Source organism: Dermacentor variabilis, chromosome 6, assembly GCF_050947875.1.
Source record: "Dermacentor variabilis isolate Ectoservices chromosome 6, ASM5094787v1, whole genome shotgun sequence".
Taxonomy (NCBI): domain Eukaryota; kingdom Metazoa; phylum Arthropoda; class Arachnida; order Ixodida; family Ixodidae; genus Dermacentor; species Dermacentor variabilis.
Genome location: NC_134573.1, coordinates 186,698,098 through 186,725,252, shown reverse-complemented (window position 1 = coordinate 186,725,252; position 27,155 = coordinate 186,698,098). Strand labels below are relative to the sequence as shown.

The 27,155-nt window shown below is 44.7% G+C and overlaps 1 protein-coding gene across 2 annotated transcripts in view; it reads left to right on the top strand.

The window, feature by feature from the left end:
* LOC142585957 (U3 small nucleolar RNA-associated protein 6 homolog) overlaps nt 1-27,155 on the top strand; it is a 91,716-nt gene that overhangs the window by 3,790 nt on the left and 60,771 nt on the right. For both annotated transcript variants that reach the window (XR_012829162.1, XM_075697088.1), the window contains exons 3-11: nt 1,529-1,570; nt 1,656-1,727; nt 1,942-2,010; nt 4,639-4,702; nt 17,125-17,243; nt 17,337-17,369; nt 17,451-17,492; nt 22,894-22,975; nt 24,673-24,754. Coding sequence is in view for 1 of the 2 variants with exons in the window: in XM_075697088.1 (XP_075553203.1) it covers nt 1,529-1,570; nt 1,656-1,727; nt 1,942-2,010; nt 4,639-4,702; nt 17,125-17,243; nt 17,337-17,369; nt 17,451-17,492; nt 22,894-22,975; nt 24,673-24,754 (605 nt within the window). In the remaining variant the exon portion in view is untranslated. The remainder of the gene's footprint in view (nt 1-1,528; nt 1,571-1,655; nt 1,728-1,941; nt 2,011-4,638; nt 4,703-17,124; nt 17,244-17,336; nt 17,370-17,450; nt 17,493-22,893; nt 22,976-24,672; nt 24,755-27,155) is intronic.

Sequence of the window (27,155 nt, the reverse complement as noted above, 5' to 3'; positions counted from 1 at the left end):
GTATTATTATCTTGTTTTTTGTGAGGAAGCCAGCAGCGCCACTGAAAACTCTTAATATGTGTGTGTGAAGGGTAGAATTGTGTTAGAATGTACACCTGTGGGCAAAAGTATACGGTCCACAAGGTCGTGTGAATTTCTTTGTTATTAATGTACTTGAACTATAACTGACGAGTGTACTGGAATGTTCGCAATGCCAACTTGGAGAGCAATCCATAATTTCAAGTTACGTTCACAGGCAGAGAAGAAAATCAGCTTTATTGTGCAAGCACGCATACTTTTGTACTTCATGTACTTTCATGTACATGTACTTTCATGTACTTTTGTACGCGTACGCCTACTTCATGTACTTTTGCTCATGGATGTACAAACATCTTGTGCACAAGATTGTGGTTGCTCAGTACTGTGACAATCAGGCCAGGGCCTTTTATGAAATGCACTGCTTCATTGTTGCTGGGTCTTAGAGAAGGTGCTTCCGGTAGGGGCAATGAAAAGCTGAAAAAATTGTCCACGGGTGATTTCCTGGCATCAGCGCCTGCAGTGGCCGTTGCTGTCGAACAGCACTGGTTCAAATCGTCGGCCAACATCTGGTGTAGCATTAAGGTGAAACAAAGGCTGAGCATCCTGGTTTGACTGTCTGAACATTCACATCCGCGAGGCTGATGCGGGGCATGACAGCGTGCATTCTACTGTAGTTCTTGACAAATTCAAGGGCTAAAAGCTGCATGACCTGTTATGGCTTGGCTCTTCAATAAAGTAACTGGTTAAATGTAATTGGATGCTGAAAAAAAGTTGTTCAATTGCAGTGAGCATTACCAAAGAAAAAGCAATCAATCAGCATTTACAAAGTTACCAAAAATAATTTATTACATGTAATTTGTTGCATAAAAGTCTCAACCACATGGAATCTTTTCTCATTAGCACTTCCTAGGACACCGAATTGAAATCATTTTGGCAGCTTTTCAACTGTGCATATAATCCACATATCCGGTAACAGTGTTTTTTTTGTATTTTATCTCAAGTTTCAGCAGCGATGAATACGCAAAACCATGGGGCACACTCTTGTGGCATAACGCACCGAGCTGCGCCCGCCTGTGGAGAAGATGTGCTCCACCGCTACATGAGGCGGAAGAGTCATGGCGTGGAGACTGCACTCTGGTTGCTCATTGTTGCTGCGCGCAAAATTGCTCAAATGGAGTTTGGGCTTAAGCCCCAGCAACTGTCTTCCTTTCTTCTGTCCCTTTTCAAAAAATGTATTTTGCACCACAAAGTATACCTAGGAAAGCCCAGCAACAATCAAGTGCAGGTTTTAAAAGCCTGTAATCACAGAAGAGTAATACACTTCTGACCTGCATAAACAAGAGAATGTGCTTATTAGCTTGTTTCATTGTCCTTCTGACTCGTTGAAGCTAGATTGATGGAAACACAGGGCTGACTGAATTGAGAAATAGTGTTGTAGTGGTGGGTTCAGAATGCTTGCTGTGTGCATGCCTTGTAAAAGAGATACTATATTGCATTTTCTTTCTTTCAGTATGAATTGAACCTGTATGAGTTGCTTCAAAAGAGAAGAGCGGTAAGGGCTGCTACTAATAGACATTTGCTGTGAACTGTGTGCATTTCACTCTAGCTGTTCTGTGTTGCTGTTTTGTTTTCTCCAGAGGCTCAGAATAACAGACAAAAGACCCGAGATTGATCTCATGATTGCAAAGAGGATCAACAAGCTTTTTAAGGCAAGCTATATTCCTTTCTAACAAAACTTGTTGCTGAGCTAGTTGCTTCATGATTTAAGCACAAAAGGTATGGCACTAAGCAGACAAGGACAAAGTGAGGCACTTCGTTCTCGACTGCTCAGCGCTGTACCTTTCCTCCTTTTATTCCTCTCTGTTGCATAAAATTGACAAGCATGTTTGACAACATTAAATTTGTTGTGATCTTTCGTTGCAGAAAGCTGTACTGATGTTCAGTGGGGACTCGAAGCTGTGGCTGTCACACATTGATTTTTGTGTGCGCATGGTGAGTGAATTCTTAGTGCTGTGTTGAAGGTTGCTAGTGTTCATCATCGTCAGCCTATAGTTATGCCCACTGCAGGACGAAGGCCTTTCCCTAAAATTTCCAATTATTCCTGTCCTATGCTAACCAATTCCAACGTGCAGCTGCAAATTTCCAAATTTCATCACCCCGCCTAATTTTTTTCCATCCTAAACTGCACTCTCCTTTCCTTGGTACCCATTCCGTAACTCTAATGGCCCACCAGTTATTTGCTCAGTGCATTAAATGACCTGCATAGCTCCATTTTTTTCTCTTGATGCCAACTAGAGAATCGGGTGTCCCCATTCGCTCTCTGATCCACACTGCTCTCTTACAGTCTCTTAAGGTTACCCGCCGTGGTTGCTCAGAGTGGCTATGGGGTTGGGCTGCTGAGCACAAGGTTGCGGGATCGAATCCCGACCACGGCGGCCACATTTTGATGGGGCGAAATGCGAAAACACCCATGTACTTACTTTTAGGTGCACGTTAAAGAACCCCAGGTGGTCAAAATTTCCAGTCTCCCACTATGGTGTGCCTCATAATCAGAAGGTGGTTTTGACACGTAAAACCACACAATTTAATTTTTTTTCTCTTGAAAGTTATGCCTAACATTTTTCATTCCATTGCTGTTTGTGTGGTCCTTTACTCCTTCTTGAGCATCTTTGTTTAGCCTCCAAGTTTCTGCCCCATAGGTTAGCGCCGGTAGAATGCAATGATTGTGAGCTTTTCCTTTCAATGACAGGGGTAAGCTCCCAGTCAGGATTTGATGATGCCTGCCGTATGCACTCCAACACATTTTTGTTCTTCTGTAAATTTCCTTCTCATGATCAGTGTCTCCTGTGGGTAATTGACCTAGATAGACATACTCAAGCACAGACTAGAAGCTGATTGGCACTCATGGATTCATTTCCTTGCCAGGCTATTGAACGTTTTGTCTCGTGCATATTAATCTTGAACCATATATTTACGCTTTTTTGGTTAAGGTCCTCAATCATTTGTTGCATTTTATTCCCAGTGTTGCTGAACAAGACAATGTCATCTGCAAACCGAAGATTGTTGAGATATTCACCGTTCATCCTCACTCTTAAGCCTTCCCAGTCTAATAGCTTCAATATACTTCTAAGCATGCAGGGAATGGCATCGGAGAAACTGTTAGATGCCTTTAAAAAAAACATTGCCTCATGAAGGTTACCTTTTATTCTGCGAACAAAAGCGTAGCTGGCAAAATCTTTGTCATATATCATGCTACTTATGCAGAAGATTGGTAGGCAAGGCTAAGAAGTTCTAAGAAGGCCTGGTTCTAAGAAGTTTTCTTCCATAATAATCTTGATGGGTTGCATGTATCGCAAGTTTTTGATATGACTATATTAAAGTGAAGCTTTGTCTCTTCCTTTGACTTTTCTACCACTGCTGCTGTCTTTCATGCCACGTGTGGGAGGGGAGGGGGGTTCTGAGCATGTGGCAAGGTAGAGAGAAAAGACATGAGAAAAAACTCGTTTGTACCTTTCCATCACGTCGCATGTGCACAATGCCCTCTGGAACTCCCTGGGTGTTGCCACTTTAGCCTCTTTACATACATAATTGAACCATCCGTGACCCCCCACAAAAGCATTGCAAAAACTGCAGCGCTTGCCCTTCTACTAACGTGCAAGTCCAAAGGGTAGGTAGATAGAATGGCAGAGAGGAGGCAGGGAAAGCAGGCAGGGAACGGGTATAACCAATGCAGTCGTGAAACGAGTGAATAACAGCTTTGCCACTCATAGCTTGCATTTCCCGTACTGGGGGGAGGTTGGGAGAGGGAGAAGGTGGTGTGAGAAGGCAAGGAAACGCTACTACACAGTAATAGCGTTTCCTTAGACACGGCAGCGGTTATGGGCAAACTGAAGGTACCGTACGGTATGTTTCTGCTATTTCTGTAAAAATAAACTGCAAATTTGTCAAGAAGACAACTGACCAGGGCTTGCAGATGCAAAGCCGTACTAAATCAACGTAAAGTCTAGGTGACGCTACGAAAGCAGTTGCACATCAAATCAACACTTCTGTGCCCGCTGCGGTAGATTTGCGGCTATGGCAGTGCTCAAGATACTGCGTTTAGATGGGATCGAAATACAAAAGCGCTCGTGCACTTAGATTTAGGTGCACATTAAAGAACACCAGGGTGTCAAAATTACTTCGGAGACCGCCATTACAGCGTGCCTCATAAACTTATTGTTGTTTTGGCATGTACAGCCCCACAATTCAATTAAAGTTTAACACTTCTGCCACAATGTGATGTGCCATGTGAGGCAATGACAATGCTCAACCCTCTAGGAGGTTATATGAACAATGGCACACAATGCCTGAAACAAAAACGTCTCCGTGTGAGTTCTGTGTAAAGCACAGACTAACAGCAGTGGTGCGCCCAAGGCAATGTTTAACATCAACTAACCTTACTCGTATTGGGATAAATGTTGAAGAAATAAAGCATTTGCCATCAACATCGCTACTAATTATCATGAATTAAAGGAAACAGCACAGAAAGCTTCACCTATATCAATTTTCACAGTGCGTGGGATCTGCATAATTATTTATAGTCTTTCCTTCTTTTTAACTCATGCCGGGGACATTTTGCAGGGCTGGAACCATGCTGTGGGAACACTTTACACCCGCATGCTAAATCTCCACAGTCACAGGCCAGGTGAGCTGTCGTTATGTTGTTGCTGTTCTCAGTGTGCCCTTGTGCCTTTCTTTCACCACATACTATATTTAGTACTTGATATTAATGTGCCCTTGATTGTAACGTGCATCTAATTTTCATGACCGGAAGTGGTTGCTCACTCACCGTCTTTTTGTAGTAAGAGAGAGAGTAAACGTGATTTTTTCTGACCTGTAAAAAAAAAAAACAAAAACAAAAAAAAAAACTTGCATCCCATTTACAGCGAACTGGGCACCACTCTTCATTGCTGTCTGAGGCCTCCTTAATACTATCAGCAACCCAGAACATCTGCCGCTTTTGAAACACTACATTTAAACGCCTTGCAGACCCTACCAGCCTAATAATATTACTGAGCGGGCACAAAGCTACCACAGTTTTTACAGCTGCAGCAACATTGCAATAGATAACAGAAATGTTTAATGCCAATGCAGTTTTGGTTTGCACTCAAATGTAACATACATATAATGTCTCATAAATCTTTCCAGAAAAACGAACCCATTAGAATAGAGTGAATATGGTACTTGTGATGTGTGCATGATGCCCAAAAATTTTATTCAATAGCAATTTTATGGACACTCGAGGCACATTTCTGCTGTTGCTGTGATGTACCATATAAAATCCAAGGGTGATAACATCGTCGCCATGTGCTGTATGCTGTATGTGCGAGTGAAAACTTGCGAGGATGCACTGACGATTGTGGCTCAGTCTCGCACGCGCAAGGGAGGAAATTGAGGAGGAAGTGTGCCATGTTCCGTCGTGCACGAAGCACCAGGGGTAGGGGAGGAGCGTTCTACTCCAGCAGCGGCTGCTTATGGAGCCACTGTGCTTGCCCTGTCTTGAAAGCGATCTGTGACACATTGGACAGAGTGTGCCGAGTGCTGATAGCTTTGTGTGCGCTGTGTTCTCACCGCTTAGTTCATATTGAATGAGAGGCAGCGCGAAAGTCAATTGGCTGGCTGCTTTCTCTATCCAGCATTTTGGCAGCGAGTGTGCACGGTCATATGGTGAGATGTGTTCACATTTGCTTGCATGCGTGTGACACCATGCTTGTCATTTTAGTTCATAAGCGAATGTTTACAAATTTATACAGCGGTTACAAGTACTATCCTTAACTTGTGTAGCTGTCTACGATTTGCTATCGCAGTTGATGCTTTGCCTTTCGGGCAAAACTGCGACTTCTTATCTTTTAACCGCTATGTCTTTGTCTTCCTCAGTTGGCTGTGTCAAGTTTTTACATGTGGCTGCTGTTCTTGACATCATTCCTTCTCATCACGCTGTAACTTGCTGTGGAAGCTTAGCAGCTGTGGTGTTGCGCTATTAAGCAGAAGGTCATGGGTCAAATCCCAGCTGTGGCAGCCGCATTTCGATGGGGGTGAAATGCAAAAACGGCTGTGTCTCGTGCATTGGAGGCATATTAAAGATCCCCTGGTGGCCAAAATTAATTAAGAGTCCCCTACTATGGCATGTCTCAAAATGAAATCATGGTTTTTGGTATGTAATACCTCAGAATTCAATTCAATTCTCGTCACACTTTCTGAATGTAAGTCAGCATGAAGCAGAAAGTGACAAGACAGCTATATGTGTTTTAGTAAAACATTTTCTTGGGTGATTAGATTCATAACTGACAAGGAAAACAGAAACGTGAAAGAAACGATGACAGAGTACACAAGACTGGCACTTCTGGTGTGCCAGTCCTGTGTACACATCTTTTTCTTGTGTCTTTCATGCTTCTGTTTTCCTTCTCATATATGTGTCTTGTCCCTTTCTGTTTTGTGCTGACTTACATTCACAGTGAGGTACCAACTAGCCCAAACTAGTACCTTACTTCACTCTTTCATTAAGCCACTCCTTCCTATGTTGTGACCTCTCACTTGTTAAGCTGACCATGCTATTTCTTGCTATCGATTATCAGTTTTCATTGTGTTGCTGCTCTTGTTTCTTTTTGTGCAGCTGGACCATGTCACCTCTCCCCATACTCATGCTGTTGTCATACAGTTCCATGTTAACATACTTCCTTATTAATGATGTTTATCATGCAAAATATTTTCTCAGTGGGGCCATGCAAGAATGAAATCCAGAACATTATTGTATTGTGCAGGTTTCAGAATGTATTACAGTAGAATCTCAATCATACGATCAAGCCTGATGTGAATTTCGGGATAGGAATTTTTCAAAAGTCCCGGCCCATTTTCAGTAGCTGAGAACTTGCTACCTGCCATGGTTGCTTAGTGGCTATGGTGTCTGGTTGCTAAGCACGAGATCATGGGATCAAATCCTGGACACGGTGGCCACATTTCGATGGGGGCAAAATGCGGAAACATCCATGTACTTAGATTTAGGTGCACATTAAAGAACCTCAGGTGGTACAAATTATTCTGGACTCCCCCACTACGGGCGTGCCTTATACAGTCGCCGACTGTTTGTTTGGACCTCACGGGGACTGTGGAAATGTCCGAATAAACAGGTGTCCGAAAAAGCAGATTAAAAAAAGAAAAAAGAAATGCTTTATTTCCACGCACTTATTCGCGCTCGGCAGTAGGCTTGAAGAAATTGTGAATGCGCCGTTGCACGCTGTTCGGTTTACGCGCAATCAGATAAGCCTGAATCTCGGAGAGGGTCGTACGCTCACTATAGGTGGCTGAAAGCACAGTTACTGCTTGTACATGCTCTGCATGCGACGGCAGCGTAGCACATGGTGCGTCATCTTCCGACTCGGAGTCATCGTCTGGCGGTGCAGCAGAAACCTGACGAATGATCTCGGTGTCGTCGAGTTCTGTGCATGTCAGTACAGCAGTGTCAGCACCTGTGAAACTGTCAAACGAGGCAGTGTCCGGAATCGCAGTGCAACCACTGCGCAGGCCTTGACAGAACATTTTCAGTGTCAGTAGGGAGCACATTGGAAGGCGACAAATCCTAGGCCTCCCGGCACCCGCTTGCCAACATTCCCCAGCACAGTCTGCGCGGGCACTGTCGGCGCCATTAGACACTTGACGCGATGTTTCCGTATACCACGTTGGATCACCGCAACCTCGACACAGCACACAAAGCAAACATCACCACGCTGTCACGCCAACACCAGTCGCACATAAGGTCCCTCTATAATAAGGTAGCGACATCTGCCGCGCGCACCATCTAGGAAGTTTTTGTAGCAGATGGCGCCCAAGCTAAACTGCGGTGCCGCGGCATTCATGAGGTTAAGAAATATCTGCTACGTGTGGAAATAAAATGCTACTGGTACCTGACTGTGGTGAAAAACGGAAGAGGGGCCCAAACTGCTAAATCTAGTTCTTTAATTTCAAATGAGTGCTGAAAGAAAAACGTTCAAGAGAGCAGAATGAGGGCTTGATCGCCTCGATTCCGCCTGTTTACCTTGCATTCGTTTGCACTCAACGCGCGAGCCTTGGTGATTGCTTGCGCTTAATCCCATTTGCTCTCTAAATTCCTTTGCTTGTAAGTGTGCTGCGTACACATAGCGGTTACTTTGAAGGAATAATTCGTGTAAAAAAAGAAGGCTGACAGATGCTTGGACCGAAAAACTTTCCGACATAACGTCGCTGAAACATGCGAACCTCACAGCAACTAAACAACATCCTGTGTGTGTGTGGAAACGAGTGCACCAACAGTCTTCTTGCCATTGAGTGCATCTGTCGTGTAGCGATTACACGACGACTGTTGTGTTCTGTGGTTCAGTGCTACAAGCCAGTGCAACTGTCATGACATTCTGAAGCTGCGGTATGGATCGTGTCAGCGAGTCTCCTCGATTGTGTTCGGGCTGCCAGCGGGAGGTAATCTCGCGGCACACCAACATCGAGCGTAGTGTGTGTTCGTGTGTGAATGCGGTTGACTGTTTTCGTGAACCGTGCCATGTCGCCATGTAAACTTGAATCATGACGTGCATTGTTGTGTTTATGCCTTTTTGCCTCCGTGCACCGCTAAAGCTCCGTAAGAATTAGAGGGCCCTTATACGAAACGCACGCGGATTGGCCTAGCTATTACTGCTCTGTGTTTTGCTGGTGATCTGTGTATCGCTTCTGGCATTTTTCTTATGTTAATTTGCAGTTGTGTGTTTCGTGTGAGCTGAAACCGAAACTGCTGTAGCCACGAACCAGGCAGAAATGATGATGATGAGTGGGGATTTGCAGTAGCGCCACTTTGTGGGGCAGCAAGGAGGCTTTGTTCAAAACCAAAATGGTGTTAGCAAGTCGAACCATGCATCGGTCAGAGTCTGTGCATGGTGCTCTCGATCGAGTTGGCTCAAGGAGTGTCCGAAAAATCAGACGAGAGGTTGCAAGGTGTCCGAATTTTCGGCAGTTGTTATACATTATGGTCCATGGGGCGAATGGCGGTGCTGCGAAGCAGACCAAATAATCAAGCATGTCAGAATTTTTGGAGTCCGAAAAACCAGTCGGTGACTGTAATCGGACTGTGGCTTTGGCACGTAAAACCCGATAAATTTTTTAGAACGTGCTATGTTTAGAATGTTGCAAACCACCTTTCAGGCCATGGCGAATATGAACAATCAAGCCGCTGCGCGATCCCCAATGTAGCCAGCGAGGAGGCCCCAGTGCACCGGTAGCGCCTTGTCAAGCCAACAGAATGGCGAAGTTGATGCACCGGTGGCACTCCTAGTTCCAGGGCAACCTGGAACTAGGAGTGCAACACTTTTCTTAACTTAAACAACACTTTTCTTAACTTCAGGCAAAAATTTTTCATTGCTAAGGTGTGCAGCCACTTCGCATAAAATTATGCTATCATCCTCATGCTATTTTTAAAAATGATGATATAAAAAAAGAACTAAAATTTCGTTTTGGACTTGATGCACTTATATACCTAACGTATGTCAATGACCTAGCTGGTCTTGAAAAAATGAACAATGCTAAAAACAAGGCCGAACAAGAACAAGACAGCGCACTATTGTGTGTCTTGTTTGCAGGCCAGACATGTTGCAGTCCGGTTAACAGTGGGGATAACCATTGTTTTCTAGCCAGATCTTCTATTGAGTGGTACAGCCACGGCTACGTACCTAAGAGGGCGGGCAATATTTTGCGAGTCGCCTATTAATCGCGCTTTTGGCATTGTGGGCATGCTATATTATTCAAAATTTAAAAATACAGGAACAAAGCTTCGCGCTAGCACTTCGATAGTATCATAAGATGCAAGTTTCACTCACTTTTGGTGACCTGCTGTCCGAATTGTTTGAAGAGGTGTTTGGAAGTAACTTGCGTTCATGGTATTGTAGCCATCACGTGAGGCATATTGTTATTTGATAGCACTCTGGAATTGATGACGCAGACCGTATGAAACAGGGCTGCTTCCTGTTTAGAAGCCTTTGTGAAAATTATGGCATCCTTAGTTCGCGGTAAAATAAGGGCCAGTAGCTCCGAGAAATTTGAAAGTGTTGTGTCTCCTGACACCTGTCTATTCTGAAAATCGCCAAGGCATTTAGTTAGGATATGCTCTTCGCAGCAAGCAGGCATGTGTTATGACAGGGTAGGTGAGCCTCAGCTAGGCAACTGGCCACGGCCGTCTGGTGTAGAGCAATCAGGCAGTGTCAAAACACACTCCCTATGTCCATAATATCTGCCAATGTTGTCCTTGACACCTTTTATGCGCATCGGCTCCCCTCCTCTTATCCATTATGCCACACTCCTTCTAAAAATTCTTTTCCGTTAGTCACTGTCAGACTAACGTTCATTGGGTTGTTGAACGGCGCAGCAGCCCCTAACATTCCTATATTTTGTTTCTGCGTGGACATCGAGGCCATTCACCTAACTGCACTCCCACCTGTTCATTGTAGCAGTTTCTTAGCTTCCCTGGACTAACACCCCTGTCCTTGATATATTTTGCCATGCGCAAATCAGCGTTCTGTATGTCTTTCTTGTCCATTTTTTTGCCCTGTTTTCATTCTTACCAGCGTGTACAAACTAGCCTAACAGCAGGCTCTTCTGAAGTTTATTAACATAATGAAAGTCAGAGACAAAATGAATGTGTAAGGCTTGGGCTATACTTGTTTTTTTTTTCTCCTTTCTTATGCTCTTTTTTTTTTCTGCTGCGAAAGATATATTTGTTCAAAATGATTAGAGATACATTATTTTGTCATGTATGTCGGCCTGCATGCCGAACTGTAATAGGAGCAGAGGCCTTTTGTCAGGCTACGTAGCCTTTAGCCTCTGCTCCCGTTCCTGTAAGCAGGCAGGACAAATAAACTTCAAAGGAAAGAAAAAGAAGAAAACAAAAAAGGGGGGGGGGTGCTTATCATGCATATCCTAGATAAGCAACTCTCATTATTTTCGGAATGCTTTTCTTCTGTGCTGCGTGGTTGACGATTCGGTCAAGTACCAGAAATGAGAAGCTGCCATATGACTTGAAGGCCTGGAGGGGAGCAACAATGCCCCCAAGTTCTATGCACGGCTTCATCCTATCTTTATCTGTGTATGGAATTTTTAGTGCTGATCCCCCCTCAGTACCTATGGTTGACACCATCCAGAATAAGGTAGAGGCGTGCCATAAATGGGGCCTCAATGTTGTGTGCATGCGAGAGGGGATCGCCCCCGTGACAACCACCCTCCTCCCCTCCCCCTTACAGACTGCCTCTAGCCCTCGCCTGGCTTTCCCCTCGCCTGGCTTTCACATTCGAGCTTTCTCTTTCATCCATGTTGTTCTTTTAGAGACCACCTCCTGAAACATTGTACAGTGGGAAAGGGGGGATCTTCATCAGAAGATTTTAAAAGTGCATTGGCTATCATATGTCGATAAACCTTTCTTTACCTATGGCTAACCCATCTGCAGTTTGAGAACAAACATGTATGTTGCTAGTGAATTGAGGAATCGCTTTGCTTTATTGAAGAAGTTTCTGGTGGCTGCACACTGTAGAGATGTGACTAGCCACAGTGCGCCGCCAACAAGGCCAACAGAAAATGTTATTGTGCGTGTAGATACACTGACTGCCGCCCAAGGCATATTGTTCTCATAATACGTGAAGCTTCACAGAAACAGTTATGTGGTAATTGCCATGCGGTGCCAAACAGTATGCGCCTATGCATGCGGCTAGTGCATTAACCGGGCCTACGTGCAACCATCAGCTGTTTGTATGCGTGCAGGCATACATTCAGTCGAGCCTTGTTCACTCTTACACCGCATCCACATCGCCAACCTTCACTTCCCGGCTCCCCTCCGGCACAGAGGTATCTGTGGTAAGGAGGGTTCATCCCTTAATTACGGTCGAACCCACTTATAACAATATTCAAGTGCCACAAAAATTTCATGGATATAACCGATAATTGTTATAACCGGGTTGCATGAAAAAATCAAAATAGAGAGATGGCAGACCTGATGGGAGAAAACTAATGGCGGAGAGGCCAGTGCCCCTCCCCACTACCTTCCTCCATCAGACTGCTGATTGTGTTCACTCGTTTAACTGATTCCTGGGTGCTCCGATCATGTCTAGCAAACCGCGGCTGTCGGCGTTAAAGAATGGCACTGCTATAACAACTGCAAAGAGGGGTCGTGGGTGGCAAGCAATATGCGAGCACTGCTGAGACATCGCTTTGGTGGCCCCAAAAGGGGCCTTTTAAAAATTGCGAGAAGGCTGCTGCTGCAGCCTGGCCAGCTTGAGAAATCCAGAAGAAACGCTGAGGCGAGATCGCCACAAGCATCTCGCCACCTATTCTGACTGACTTGCACGAGAAAACTCTATGTCCGTCAGCCTTGCATGCTTTACGCGAAGCTTGCCGACATCCTTTTCCAAGGCATCTAGGTGCTCCACGTATTGCAGCGGAAGGTTCCTCACAAAAACGAAGCCCTGGAGGGACTGAATCATCTGCCGGGCGTCTTGTGAGGACAATGTTGAGGCAGCCTTCCTTACTGCATCGTCGCAGCTATCGTCGCTGTCACTATCCGGCACTTAGTTTCCAGATCTATAGCCGTGCGCTTTCTTTTCACTGACAACATTATGCATTGCCGATGCTAAGCGGGCACATCAGCCATCTTCCATTTAGGCGGAGAGTCAAACCAACTTTGGTCAAACGAGGCTGAGGAACCGCTTGGCCAGCAACAATTTTGACGCAGCCAACAAAGACGAACGTGAGTGATTAGGCTGTGAGCAGAACTACACTGAATGAGAAGCCAGCGAGCAACATGCGAACAATCTGCGAGTAGCGCAGTTGGTGCAGTCCATTTGTGTTTCGGGGAGTGGGGGCGGCTTAGAGCTATGGGCACAGCCAATTCGTGTTCGGAGTAGTGGAAGGGTGACGGGAGAGAGGCGCGCGTAGATGGCTGGAAAATGAGCGTGCAGTGGCTGTTGAAGCAGCGGCCCGTCATGCAGTGACTTGAATTTCTCGTCTTCTTTTTTCTTTTCAAGGATTTCGCATTTCACTACCTTTCGGCTTGGACATCCAGCAGCCAGACTTCATTGTTATAACCAATAATGCGGCCTTTGGGCATTGTAGTAAGTGGGTTTTTCACCGTCAAAAACACACAGAAGTTGACGTTGCAGCAGCTTGTCATTGTTATAACCGATATATTGTTAAAACTGGTATCATAAGTGGGTTTGCCTGTATTCACAGCAGCTGCTTCTTTCCCATCCTTCCGCATAGCTATTTTGCATTCCACAAGTGCATTGTCCATTGTCAAAAGCAGGAACATTGCACAGCTGTCGCTGACCTGCAAGACATTTATTGTACATATTCTGAAGCACAGCAGTTGGAAGTCTGGGATGACATGTGATGCATGAATCCAGTGAAGGCGGTAAATATACTTCCAAATTGTTCATTTTTGACCTGGTATGTGGTGTTTGGCGTTTCATGCTTTTTGCATCTGCCAGTCCTACCTGGCTACAACAACAGCCAGGAGAACACGGTCTAGATAATCTAACCAAGTGGAAAAAAATATGGAGACTAACGCAAACCTTCACACGTGATGCCTTTGCTACAGTACGTGACCTACAGAGCAGTACATGCATGAGCACACACCACCACAATAAAACTGCCATTGTGCCCCGACAACATTGCCGCTACAGCAAAAAATACCATGCGACTTTCTCCAAACTTTTCTCCTAGCGTGTGGACTGGGTAGGGCCTCTCCTCAATTTTTTTCTTCCTCCATGTCATTGACCTTACCCTTGACAGCAGCATGGGCAGCCAAAAGGTTTCATTTTCGCTCGACTCTGCGTCACCTGTGCTTTTGTGTTTCAGCAGTTTTGTTATAGCGTAGAGCTGTGCTGGTTTTGCTCGCCCGCGAAACTCGCACAAACAGCAAGTAGCGGAGAATTCCACTTCCATGTGATGGTGCAGGATGCCTGAACGGTCCATGCGACCAAGAGCAGCAGCAGTGGCAAATCCAACAATTTGTCTTGGCTCGGTTTCTCCATGTCTGCGCACTTGTGTTTGCGAAAAAAATCGTACTGCTGTCTGTCAGGTGCTGTTTTACTCAATGGCAATAGTAGAGAGTGGTGATGGGGTATGCAACATCACAACTTCCCTGTCGAGGGCGAGCAAATTTAATTGTGCTAAAGGTATGCGAACCCTTCAGACACAATTTTCTCTTAAACTAAGTGCTTTCTTGGCATGAAGGAAGCACTGCAAGGTTTCTGGAATGGTATTTTAACAGTCCAACATTGACTTAATATTTGCCTTTAGTGTCCCTCCAGCCCCCCCCCCCCCCTCCCCCATAGAAAAAGCCTTTGCTTTGCGCATTATCGTGCAACTTGTCGGCCATTTTCAAACACCTTGTAACTTCAGACAGTTTGTTTAGTGTACTCTATACCATTGTGTATGCTATAAAATAGCGGGTCGTTACTGTGCATGCGCAGAATGCTAAACGACCCATAGCGTATAGCGTACGCACGCAATTTCTCAGATTTAGCATTAAAGGCATTGCGTGGTTTGCATAGCTTGCGTGAAACATGGCGGCAGTACCGGCTGCCCGCTTCGAATTGAATTTGACATTGCTTTTGTAAAATTCACTTCGTTTGTAGTAAATGACTGTGTAAACGGCTTTCGCTTAGTCTCAGGCCGCTTCAATGACGGAGTATTGTGGACAACCTTGCGTAGTCTTCGAGATCGCTTCTCGTTTCGAATGAGTCGAAGCCTGATGAAAGAAATGGATGGATGGATGGATGTTATGAGCGTCCCCTTTGGAATAGGACGATGGGTTGCATCACCAAGCTCTTGCTATTATACTGCCTAATGACCTACTTAGGTTAAAAAAGAAAAAGAAAAAAAATCTCACAATGAATTCTTATAACCAAATTTACTGACCCCCTAGAGTGAATTTTTTTTTGTACGTCTCCATTTTTTTGTCGTTTCCATACTTCCACCAATCTTCCAATCGCCTCTTACTAATCTCTACTGCAGACATGTTTACTTTCCCCCTGCTCTCGCTGAAGCCAAGGGCTTCAAGGAGTCCAGTGCTGTCTAAATCGACTGCTGGACTTCACATTCTAATGAAACATGCTCCATCGTTTCCCTAGCTTTACCGCAGCAAGCACATGCTCCTTCTTCCTTCTTATATCTCGCTTTATAGGTGTGTGTTCTAAGGCATCCTGATCTCGCTTCGAAAAGTAATGAGCTTACCTTTGAGTTATCATAAATTGTTTCTTTCTTTATTTATTCTTCATTTTTTCCTCTTATGTAGTTACTCATGGCAAGTTTCTTTTCTATTGCCGCCACCCATGAGATTATTTCAGCCTCTCTGACTCTCCGCTTGATGGTCTTTGTTGCTGTGTTGCTCACCCTACAGGCTGCACCGCATTCTTGCTAGTTCTTTTCCTCCACTGTGAATCAATGTTTTTCCTGTACTAATACCTCAACACTCTCCCAGCCCATTTACTTTCTTCCATATTCCTCAGTCGTTCTTCATACTCAATTTTACTGCGAGCTTCCCTCACTTCAAAACTTGTCCAGCCCATATCACCCTGCACAGCTTCATTTGTAGTCTTCCCGTGAGCACCCGATGTGATGCGTCTTACAGACCTTTGGTTGCCATCGAGTCCCGATTGTACCCCTGATTTAAAGCAAGCAACGCATTTCCAAAAGTAAGTGCTGGATCCATTACACCTTTCCACATACCCTGGGTCCCCTTAGTGCTCTGTGCTTCATTATGGCTGCATTTCTCTTCCCCTTTACTGTTATTGTTTTTTCCTGTGTTTCCATATATCTATTGCCTTCGTTTATCCATATGCCGAGGTATTTATGTTCTGTTACCCGAGGTATTTCCTGGCCCTGAATTTCTACTGTCTGTTCACTGTTTTCTTTGAATACTGTAATGCCTGATTTTCAAACGCTAAATTTCAAACCTAGATTCTCGCCTTCCTGTCCACAGATATTAGCCAGATGTTGCAAATCACTTTGGTTGTTAGCTAGCAATACAATGTCGTCTGCATAAAATAAACCTGGAAGCTGCTGCTCTACTATTGTACCCGCCTGTTTGTACGAGAACCCGCTGTGGTTGCTCATTGGCTATGTTGTTGGGCTGCTGAGCACGAGGTCATGGGATCGAATCCTGGCCACGGCGGCCGCATTTCGATGGGGGCGAAATGCAAAAACACCCGTGTACTTGGATTTAGGTGCTTGTTAAAGAACCCCAGGTGGTCGAAATTTCCGGAGTCCTCCATTATGGCGTGCCTCATAATCAGAAAGTGGTTTTGGCACGTAAAACCCCATAATTTTTTTGTCTGTACGAGAGATTAAACCAGATATTACTTCCTTCTAGCGCCCTCTCCATCCTCACCATGTATATCATAAACAGCAGTGGGGATAAAGGGCACCCCTGCCTCAGTCCCATGTTGATATCAACTTTCTCCTTGCTCCTCATCTCTTCCCATTCAACGCAAACTGTATATTCTAAGTAAATCTCTCTCAAAAGCTGTAGACAATCGTCACCCAAGCCTTCCCCTTCCAGAATATCCCACAAAATGTTGCGATCTCCGTTGTCAAATGCTCTTGTAATGTCTGAAAAGGCTACTTATAACGGTCTCTTTTCTACTCTTGATATTTCAATGCACTGGCTAAGAACAAATAAGTTATCATTGACATGCCTACCTATTCTGAAGCCATTCTGAAGTTCTCCCAAAATGCCATTATTCTTGCAGCTTTAATTTGATTGCCTGCATTGCTAACCTGTATATTAATTACCGATGTAATGGTGAACGGTCTATACGAGTGAATTCTATCTTTTGTTCTACCATTTCATTGCTGATTTTTCTATTTTTCTAGATTTTCTACTCTTTTTTTGTGATACGAATTCTGTATAGGAATTTTTACACTGTCCCGAAAGATTCGTATCATTGAAATCTACTGTATCATAGAAAAAAGGTTAATATGGTTTAATGTAGCCCTCATTTATGTATACTTTGTAGACTTCATTTAAAATGAGGTTGTTGACGATGGCTGCTGTTTTTTTGTTAGAGATCTGGGTGGCCGCTGCAAAATGGCAGCTGGAGTGCAACTCCTCTCCAGAAATGGCTCGTAAGCTACTTCAGAGGGGGTTGTTGTTCAACAGCAAGTCATTCCTGCTCTGGCATGAGGTAAGGATCTTTCTCGAGTGTCTACTGCATGTTTGACCGACTTGTATTGCGGTGAGGCTTTTCATTGCTTAACTTTTGGTTACTTGGTTGCAGTACTTCCGAATGGAACTGATATTCGTTGACAAGGTGGGTCTTTTACAATATCAGTGAATACTACCTTTATATCATCCAATGGGATAAAAATATGTTTGTTTTTTGTTCCTCTAGATGAGAAAAAGAAAGGAAGTTCTTGGCATTGACGATAGAAAGGTAGGTCTGGCGCACGTACATGGTGTGGAGTCATCTAGAGACATGAAAAAGCCTTATAAATCTGGTCATTTTATCAGAAGTTCAGCTTAACAGTGACTTGCAGAATCCATGGGAACTAAACAAAAATCAATATATTTCGTTTAAAGGACCAATCATAACTAAGTTCATCTTAAAGGAATGCTACTGTAGCAGTGTTGGCACATTGCCTTTCTCCAGAGAGGAATAATTTCGCCATTTACTCTGCCAAAATATTGCTAAAGGAAGCCTAGCTACTACACTAAGATACAAAGTCAAGCTAGGTTTGTAGATCATGCTGGAGTAAAAGCAACCATGCAATGTCTAAAGAGATGAAAGGCCTTGGTATGACAGACAGGCAAGTAACAGATGGAAATTTTTAGTAGTAGAAAACTTAAGTGCATTTTGCAGCAATGTCAGAGGTTATGGCTGTGAGTGGCTAAAGCTACGTCACTGTTAATTGTAGTGAAATATCGTACATAACTTAGTGAAATATTGTTGCATATAACTTCGAGGGACTAGCAGTGTTCTATTGTAGGAGAATGCGCCAAGACTAATAGAAGATACTGCTTTCAAATGCATTCAAACTTGATTAAGATTCGATACTATGTAGCAAATATAAAATCTGGCTAAACTGTGACCAAGAAAAATATGGTGACTTTTGTATAAGCTGGCCAACTTGGCAATCTGTAATGCGCAAAACTACAGTCAACGTTTGGTTTTTCGGACTCCCTAGGAGCCGCTAAACATCAGAAAATTCGGGCAGTCTGAAAAGAATGCGTGCCTTTTGCTCCCCCCAAGGGGCTCAAATGGTCACAGGCACGTCCTAAATAGCTCTGAAGGCCTGTCAGTACACTTATTTGACATATCGGAGATCGTACTGTGACATGAGACAGTGGGTGCATGCACTAATAATTAGGGAATACATACTGTGTACAGTGACAGTTGTCCCTTGCCACTCTTGGTATGCTTCACTGCATACGCAAAGCTGACTTTCGGGAAACGGCATTATGCAACGTGTTGTGCTTTCCAAGCTTCGAAGCCATTGGCGAGGATTACAAATCGGAGTCAGCGTCATTGCTAACAGTGGTGAATAGTTTCAATGAGAAACGTGGCGCGGACAGCAAGAAGCTTGGTATCGAACGTCAAAGTAACTAGGCCTAGGGTTGCTGCAGTGGTGGCTACGGCTGCAAGCGGAGGTGCATGCGAGAGCACCTGTTTGAGGTTGCGAGATAATCAAAACGACAGTGGTGGCTTCGATCAATACTGTTTCGGATCTGTGGTCAAGGCAAAAAGTCTGGAAAATCAGACGGAGAAGGGTTTTTGCGTCCGAAATTTCAGATGTTCTTATACATTGACTCTCTGGGGTACCGTGGCGGTGCCGCAAAGGCGTCTGAAATATAGGGCATGTCCGAAAAAATTGGGCGACTGGAAAATCAGTTGTTGACTGTATATATAAGTGAAGCTTTCTTTGACTCTTCCTTCGACTTTCCCACTGCTGCTGCTGTTGCTGCTGCTGTGGCTGTCTTGCACGCCACGTTGGGGGTGGTTCAGAGCTTGTATATACTTTTCATTTCATTTCATTTCATTTATTGAAGCCTTAAAGGCCCGGAGGCATTACATAAGGCGGGGGCAAACAAAGTATCAGGTACTCTTCATCACGCTAAAGAGGGAAAAGAGGAAGAAAAGATAGACGAAGAATAGAAAAGGAAACAACACTCAGGAGGGAACCGAGCAAGCAGTAGATCATCAAAATCACTGTAAAGAAACCATAATATACAACAAAATACATAGTACATAAATACTATTAAAAACATATTATGCGTGAGAACGAATCACTATCAATTAATTACTTAGAAGGGGTCAATAAGCAAATGCATTTGAGACGAACCATTCTAGGTGTAGTGGATTGTTAGTTTCTCACGGAAAGTCGTGTGGTCGGCGGAAGAAACAATACTGTCGGGCAGAGTGTTCCACAGCGCTATTGCATTTGGAAAAAAAGAATCCCTCATCGAAGACGTACGGCACTGAATGTGCGCGATTGGACAGCTGTGGTTGAGGCGGGCAGAGATTCTAGGCGGGGGTTGTAGAAGGAACGTGGCAGCAAAAAAAGGAGACGCAAGAAACTCATTTGGATGTTTTCCATTGCGCTGCATGTGTACAACGCCCTCTTGAGCTCCCTGGGCGTCGCCACATTAGCCTCTTGACAGCTGTATTTATCCCTGACTCCCTGCAAAAGCATTGCAGAAACTGCAGCGCTTACCTTTCTACTAACATGCAAGTCCAGAGGGAAGCTAGATAGAACAGGAGAGAGGGCGGAGAATGGGTAGAACGACACAGTTGTGAAACAAATGAATAACAGCCTTGCCACTTTCGCAGTTCCCATGCAAAAGGGGGGTAGACAAGGAAAAGGGAACATGATAAGGCAAGGAAACGCTACTACTTTAGACATGACAGTGGTTGCGGGGAAACTGGATAAATTTAAGTTCAAGGTATCGTACGTTTCTGCTATTTATGAAAAAGAAACACTATGCAAATACAGTCAAACCTGGGCTATATTGAACCCGTTTACATCGAATTATTCTTTGTATCGAACAATTTCTGAACACGGTATAGTTACAATAAGTATATATAGCAAAAGTTACGCTTACATTGAACAAAAAATAGCAGTGACTCCCGATATATTGAACGTCAAGTGGTGGGAAAGTGCCCCCAGAAGTTGGATTTCCCTCGCGGTGGCGGGGAAACTCAACGGCGCGGATCCATCCAACCGCTATCCCTACCGTGACCGCGCTGCCTCGTACGAGCTGTCGACACCCCCCTGCAAAAAATGATCCTGGCCCGCCCGCAGCGCTTGCTCAGAGAGGCAATCAGAGGCTCTTGTGCCCTCGTCGTGCAAGATGTCGAAAGTGTGAGTTGTCTCGCTGCTTTTCTGGTTCATTGTGTGTGTGCCTTGTGGGCCTTCTCCCACAGTGTTGCCGTGATGAAGTGGCAGAATTCACCTTTCGCCGTGAAGCTCGAAATCATAAATCGGGTCGAACGCGGTGAGAAGTCTGATGTGTCCCCGCAGCGTGAATGATTCCGAGGAACACTCTCAGGACAATCTTGAAGAATAATAGGGAGATTAGGGCTAAAGCGGACAAACTTGCACCCCGGTGCCCATGGCGCCCGATGCGTACGTGTGGCAGTGTACGAGTGGTTCATCCGAAATTGCTTCAGACATGCTGGCTTCCACGTTCCCTGTGATGACTGTAAATTTTGATGAGTGCGATGAAGCCGCTGCTGGAGTTGCCGAAGTTTGGACCGAGATGTCAGAATTTCTGGAAGCCATTGACGAATCGATGGTCGACAAGTTTGTGAGTGCAGATGATGGTGTCGCGACCACGGAAGAGGCCGAAAACGAAGACTGCATTGCCGACATCGTACCGAGCACAAGTGAAAGTGGGCACAATGTGGAAAGCAACGACGGTCCTTTGCCCACATCCTCCGAAGTGATTGGAGCGCTCGCACTAGTCCGGTGCTTCTGCGCGAATGCAGAAGGTTGCAGCCTCAGCTGCTCCGTCTCCTTAGAGAATGTGGAGAAGTGCGTGCGTCGCAGCCAGCGAAACTGCCCAAGCAGAAAAAGATACAGGGCTATTTCATGCGAAACTAAGCTGTTTCATCAATAAAGTGATTTTATAAATGGTATGTGCTTTTATAACATCCAGTTCTTTAGCAGGCTTATATCTAATTATGCTCTATGTCGAACTGATATGAGTTTTTTTGCGAGTTCGATATAGCTGGGTTCAACTATATGTCAAGTGGGCAACTTATGCGGGGTGTGCAGAAGCAGAGTGGCACCGCAAGGTCTAGGTGACACTACGGAAGTGGTCGCACGTCAAATCAACACTTCTGTGTCTGCCGCAGTAGCTTTGCGGCTATGGCATTGCTTGAGGTTGTGGGTTTGATCTCGATCATGGCAGGCGCATTTCGATGGGGGCGAAATAAAAAGCGCTCATGTACTTAAATTTAGGGACACGTTAAACAACACTGTGTCAAAATAATGTGGAGTCCACCACTATGACGTGCCTCATAATCCGATTGAGGTTTTGGCACGTACAGCCCCAGAGTGCAATTAAATTTATAGCTTCTGTCATGATGCAATGTGCCATGTGAGGCAATAACAATGCTCAACCCTCTCAGAGGTTATGAAATATGGTGCACAACAATGCTTGAAGCAAATACCTCTCCCTGAGTGTTCTGTGTACTACGCAGACAAACAGCAGTAGTGCACACAAGGTAACATTTAACATCAACTTGCCAATCTCCTGTTGGACTTATTGTTGAAGAAATTACATTCACCGTCAGCGTCATGGCAAATTATCCCCAATCAAAGCAAACAGCACAAAAAGCTATACTAATATAAATTCCCATAGTGTGTGGGATCTGTTTAATATTTTGTTGTTGAAAGTATTTAATTTCTACTTTTACATGTTAATTTAAGCCTCTTTCCGCTGCAGTCATTTTGTTTAGATTAAGAATTTTTCAAAGATGCCTTTTACTAGAAATTTTACATAACACTAGAAAGGATGTGCAATACTTGTATTTGTATAGTTAATATCTGTAGTGCATCCTTGGTAGCTATCTTGCAACGCACCATGTCTGGGAAGGCACAATTAGCAAACACTGCAATATCTGCCAGCCACAGGAAAGTCAGCTTCGTTTTTGATCTTTTATTAATGTTCTTAAATAGCAGAGGCAAGCAAAATATCAGTGCACACGTCACAAGATTGCGTGTTACATGGACGAGAAATTTACTAGTTTCATCATCAGCGAAGATGCACATTATTAAAAAAAAATGTGCAAGTTCCTAGTGACATCCACCTCTGTGATATTCAGTGGAGATATTTAATACTGTGTACTGTTTACTACACTTAGTTATCCTGTATGTTCAACCCTGTTTATGGCACCTTTAAGTTCTTCCACTACATGTATTGCCCATGCTCACTAAAAGCTGTGTTAGTTCACTTCTTATTGTGTTATTTTATTTTGAAGGCATGCTGAGTGTAAATAAACATTGCATGCATTGGTGGGTGCAGTTGCGTGAACCCTCTATAAGCAGTGGTATTTACTCATATGGAATGGTTACACAAGATTCATTGCTGAGAAATAAAAGCATAAACAGTACACTTATCAGCATGCATGCATTATTGAGCAGGTGAAGGGTCAGTGTTGTTGCAGGCGGGAGAAAAGGGTCGAAGAAAACAGAGGGTGATTACATTAGATTCTGAAAAAGAAAATTGCTTAGTTTGTTCTGCGTAACCAATATTGAGAACCTTTGCTCTGAGGCATATGTATGAATGTATGGCCCGGCCATGTAATAATTTTCAGTACTTTTCTTGTGAAGGATGATGGAGAAGCTGAAGATGCTGTCCTCAAGGCAAAGATCCCTTCACTCATCTATGATGCTGCTGTCAAGTCCATTCCAGGTGCTTTTATTACTCTACATTGGTAACCTTGCCATGGTCTTGCATTTGTTGATAGCTCCAAGGCGGTTGCTATTTTTACTATCTTTTGTAATGGAATCCATGAGACGGCTGCTGCAGCCAAAAAAGGGCATTTTGTTCTGTTACAGCTCTTGGGTTGCAGTGCTGCCTGTAATGTGGTCATGAATGCTGAGTTTGGGTGCATACTTTAAGTGAATTATGTTAGTGACTAAGTAGCAGAAGTATTTTGGAGGCACTTGACTCTCTTGCCTCCCCTTATGTTGTTTTCCCTTCATGACTCTTGCATCACCTGTAATCCAGCTTCCCTGCATAGCTAAGCGCTACTGGCGGTCGGTGCAGTTGCAGAATATTACAAGTGATGGCACCTGTTGCGCTGCTAATGCCACCTAACAGCAGGGTTACTCCGGCACAAAAGGGAGTAGCCTCTTCCTCTTTGGCTTGGAGTCGGCAGGTTGTGTGGACGTCTAGCGTGCCCATCGGCATGCTTTGTGGGAGAGTTCTAAGAAAGGCTTCGGAGTGGGGCACTGGCAGGGACGAACACAATTGTTTGAGTGCATCACCGTTTGCGTGTACAGCTACATGTACAATTGGCATTGGTGTCCATTGTGGTGAAAGACGACGGCAGGCGCAGCACGACGCGGGAAAATAAGAGATGGGAATAAGAGAGGGGAAGACGAGTGAGCGGGAAGCAGCTGGCATGGATCGAACGAGCCGAGGAGGTTCGAACAACAAGTCCTGAGAGGGCTACCCACGATGTACCGCTGGACAGCCTCGTGATGGGCCATTGAGGCAAGGTCCGCCGTGTCCTGTGCCTGGCCGGTTCCAGTGTTCTCTGGGCTCCTGAGCCACTACCCCAGCGGCTTGTCACTATGTCACTGTCACTGCCTATGCAACCCGAGCCGTCTCCACGGCATACGGCAGGCCAACGACGATTACGCCCACACGTGAGCGAGCTCAGTTGGACTGTATGCTGCGACGCCTGGACTTCACGTGTTAGTGGGCGAGGTACGAGAACTGAGCAGTGTGCTGCATCGTCATATCCCGCGCCGCATTGGAGGACAGCCTTAATTCGTGCTAGGTTTGAGGCTTTGTATCAGTGCAGTGTTGTTCATTATATGTCCACCAGTGCAACCTGTCTGACTATCACCTTTGAGTCCTTCCTCACCGCAACTTACGTCAACAAACGCGACGCTTTGCAGAAGGGTTGAAATCCGGGCCAGTTGGTACATAGTTGAAAGAAAAACCAGTCACAAAACACAAAGGACAAGAGGAGAGGTTCACACCACAATGATTGGTTGTTGTGGTGTGAACCTCTCCTCTTGTCCTTTGTGTTTTATGACTGGTTTTTTCTTTCAAATGTCATGGTCCACTTTATTACTCTACATCCAGCATGGGGGTGGATGTAGATACACTGTCATGATGAGTAGGGCTTCCTCAATTCATTAGCGCCATTTAGCATGTTCTATTGATAGTAATTCGGCTGGCTAGAATGTTGTATAAATGGCGCAATAAATGTTCTTGTGCTTGCACTACTGTTGTTCCTTTCTCCCAATGGCACGTTTGAGGCCTCACAGTATTTACAGCAGCTAGTGTAAGTCATTGAGTGTTAATGAAGTAATACTGCTGATGTTGGTGCTGAATGAGGATTGTAAATGTTTTTTCTTTCTTCCTCCTTATAGGCAGTGATTTTGCCTTGTCCTTTCTGCCCATCTGTGATGCCTTTGACTTTGCTGACCACTTGGCAGAGCAAATACTGAAAGAGTGAGTCTAAGCTTGAGCTTGGCTGATTGTTTCAATTAGGATTCAGCAATTTAAACCTCCATGTAACTAACATAAATATTCTGAATTAAATTGATGTTTTTTACTGATATCAGTGTGTAATAAATATGTGCTCATAATGAATATCAGATATAACAAAGATATTTTTGTGCCAGATGCGACTTCAAGTTCGACTCCATTTAAACCTTTAACACTTTCCTGCCTGGGGAAAAGCAGCAGTGTTTGGTTAATCTAGTAAATACATTTTATATCACAGAGCATGCTTGATACTAAAGTATATAGAGTAAAACATTGTCAATTCGGCCCTCATCAATTCTGAAAAATTGGATAATTTGGACTCGTCATCTGGTCCCGGCTGGCGTGTGAATGATTTAATGCAAACAAACTCAAGTTTGAATGTGTGTTGCCACACATTGGTTAATTCGGACTACTCTCAAAGAGTGCGAGTGCCGCAAATGTGTGACGCAAGAGAGCAAGAATTGTGCTTGCGTCCAACCTAAATGAAGCAGCACAGTCTGCATCGCCATAGTCACCAGCAAATATTGTACTTGAATGACAGTATTGCCGGAACGCTTCGTGCTTATCTCTGCCTCTGAAGCCTTTAATCTTGCGTTTACTGCCACGAATGATGACATCTTAGCTGCGTGCTCTAAAACTGCGTAGTTGTCATCCATGATTGTGTTGATAGCCACAGTGGTTTTGTCCACAGCGATTGCAATAAACAGTAGTTTTGTTCTGACTCTGTGCATGTGTCAGCTGCACATTTTCCCTCATACAGTTGAACCCGGCTATATTGAACTAGCAAAAAAACTCCTATCAGTTGGATATAGAGCATAATTCTACATAAGTCTGCTAAATAATTAGCTGTCATACATAAAATCACTTTATTGATGAAACTAGCTTAGTTTCCCATGAAATAGTCCTGCATTTTCTTTTGCTTGGGCAATTTCGCTGCCTGCGACGCACACACTTCTCCACATTCTCTAAGGAGGCGGAGCAGCTGAGGCTGCAACCTTCTGCATTCGCGCAGAAGCACTGGACTAGTGCGAGCGCTCCAATCACTTCGGAGGATGTGGGCAAAGGACCGTCGTGGCTTTCCTCATTGTGCCCACTTTCACTTGTGCTCGGTACGACGTCGGCTATGTAGTCTCTGTTTTCGGGCTCTCCCATGGTCGCGACACCATCATTTGCACTCACAAACTTGTCGACCATCGATTCGTCAATGGCTTCCAGAAATTCTGACATCTCGGTCCAAACTTCGGCAACTCCAGCAGCGGCTTCATCGCACTCATCAAAATTTACAGTCATCACAGGGAACGTGGAAGCCGGCATGTCTGAAGCAATTTCGGATGAACCACTCGTACACTGCCACACGTACGCATCGGGCGCCATGGGCACCGGGGTGCAAGTTTGTCCGCTTTAGCCCTAATCTCCCTATTATTCTTCAAGATTGTCCTGAGAGTGTTCCTCGGAATCATTCACGCTGCGGGGACACATCCGACTTCTCACCGCGTTCGACCCGATTTATGATTTCGAGCTTCACGGCAAAAGGTTAACTCTGCCACTTCATCACGGCTACACTATGGGAGAAGGCCCACAAGGCACACACACAATGAACCAGAAAAGCAGCGAGACAACTAGCACTTTCGACATCTTGCACGACGAGGGCACAAGAGCCTCTGATTGGCTGTCTGAGCAAGCGCTGCGGGTGGGCCAGGATAACTTTTTGCAGGGGAGGGGGGGGGGGGGCCGGGTGTCGATGGCTCGTCCGAGGCAGCACGGTCACGGTAGGGAGAGCGGTTGGATGGAGCCGCGCCGGCGTGTTTCCCTGCTACTGTGAGGGAAAGCCAACTTGTGGGGGCATTTTTCCGTTGCTTGACGTTCGATATATCGGGAGTCTCTGCTATTTTTGTTCTATGTAAGCATAATTTTTGCTATATATACTCATTGTAACTATACCGTGTCCAGAAATTGTTCGATTATATAAAATAATTCAATGTAAACGGGTTCGATATAGTCGGGTACGACTGTACCTTCAATACTGCAAGGTCGCCATCCATGATTCTGTTGATAGAGACCACGATTTCATCCGCAGTGGTCAGGCAAACAGTAGTTTAATTTTGATTCTGCGTGTGCGTTAGCCTCGTTTCTTCAAAACTGCGTAGTCACCATCCATGATCACGCTGATAGCGAATGTGGTTTCGTCCGCAGTTGTCGCAGCAAACAGCAGTTTTGTTTTGACTCATTGCAAAGCTGTTGAGGATGCAGAGCACCGGCCACATCGCAATGGATGGACGTATATTGGCGATTAGCTCACAGGGGAAAAAATAATCGGGAGTTGAGCACGGTAGTGAAAAGCATGTTTCAGATGAAAATGTGCGCT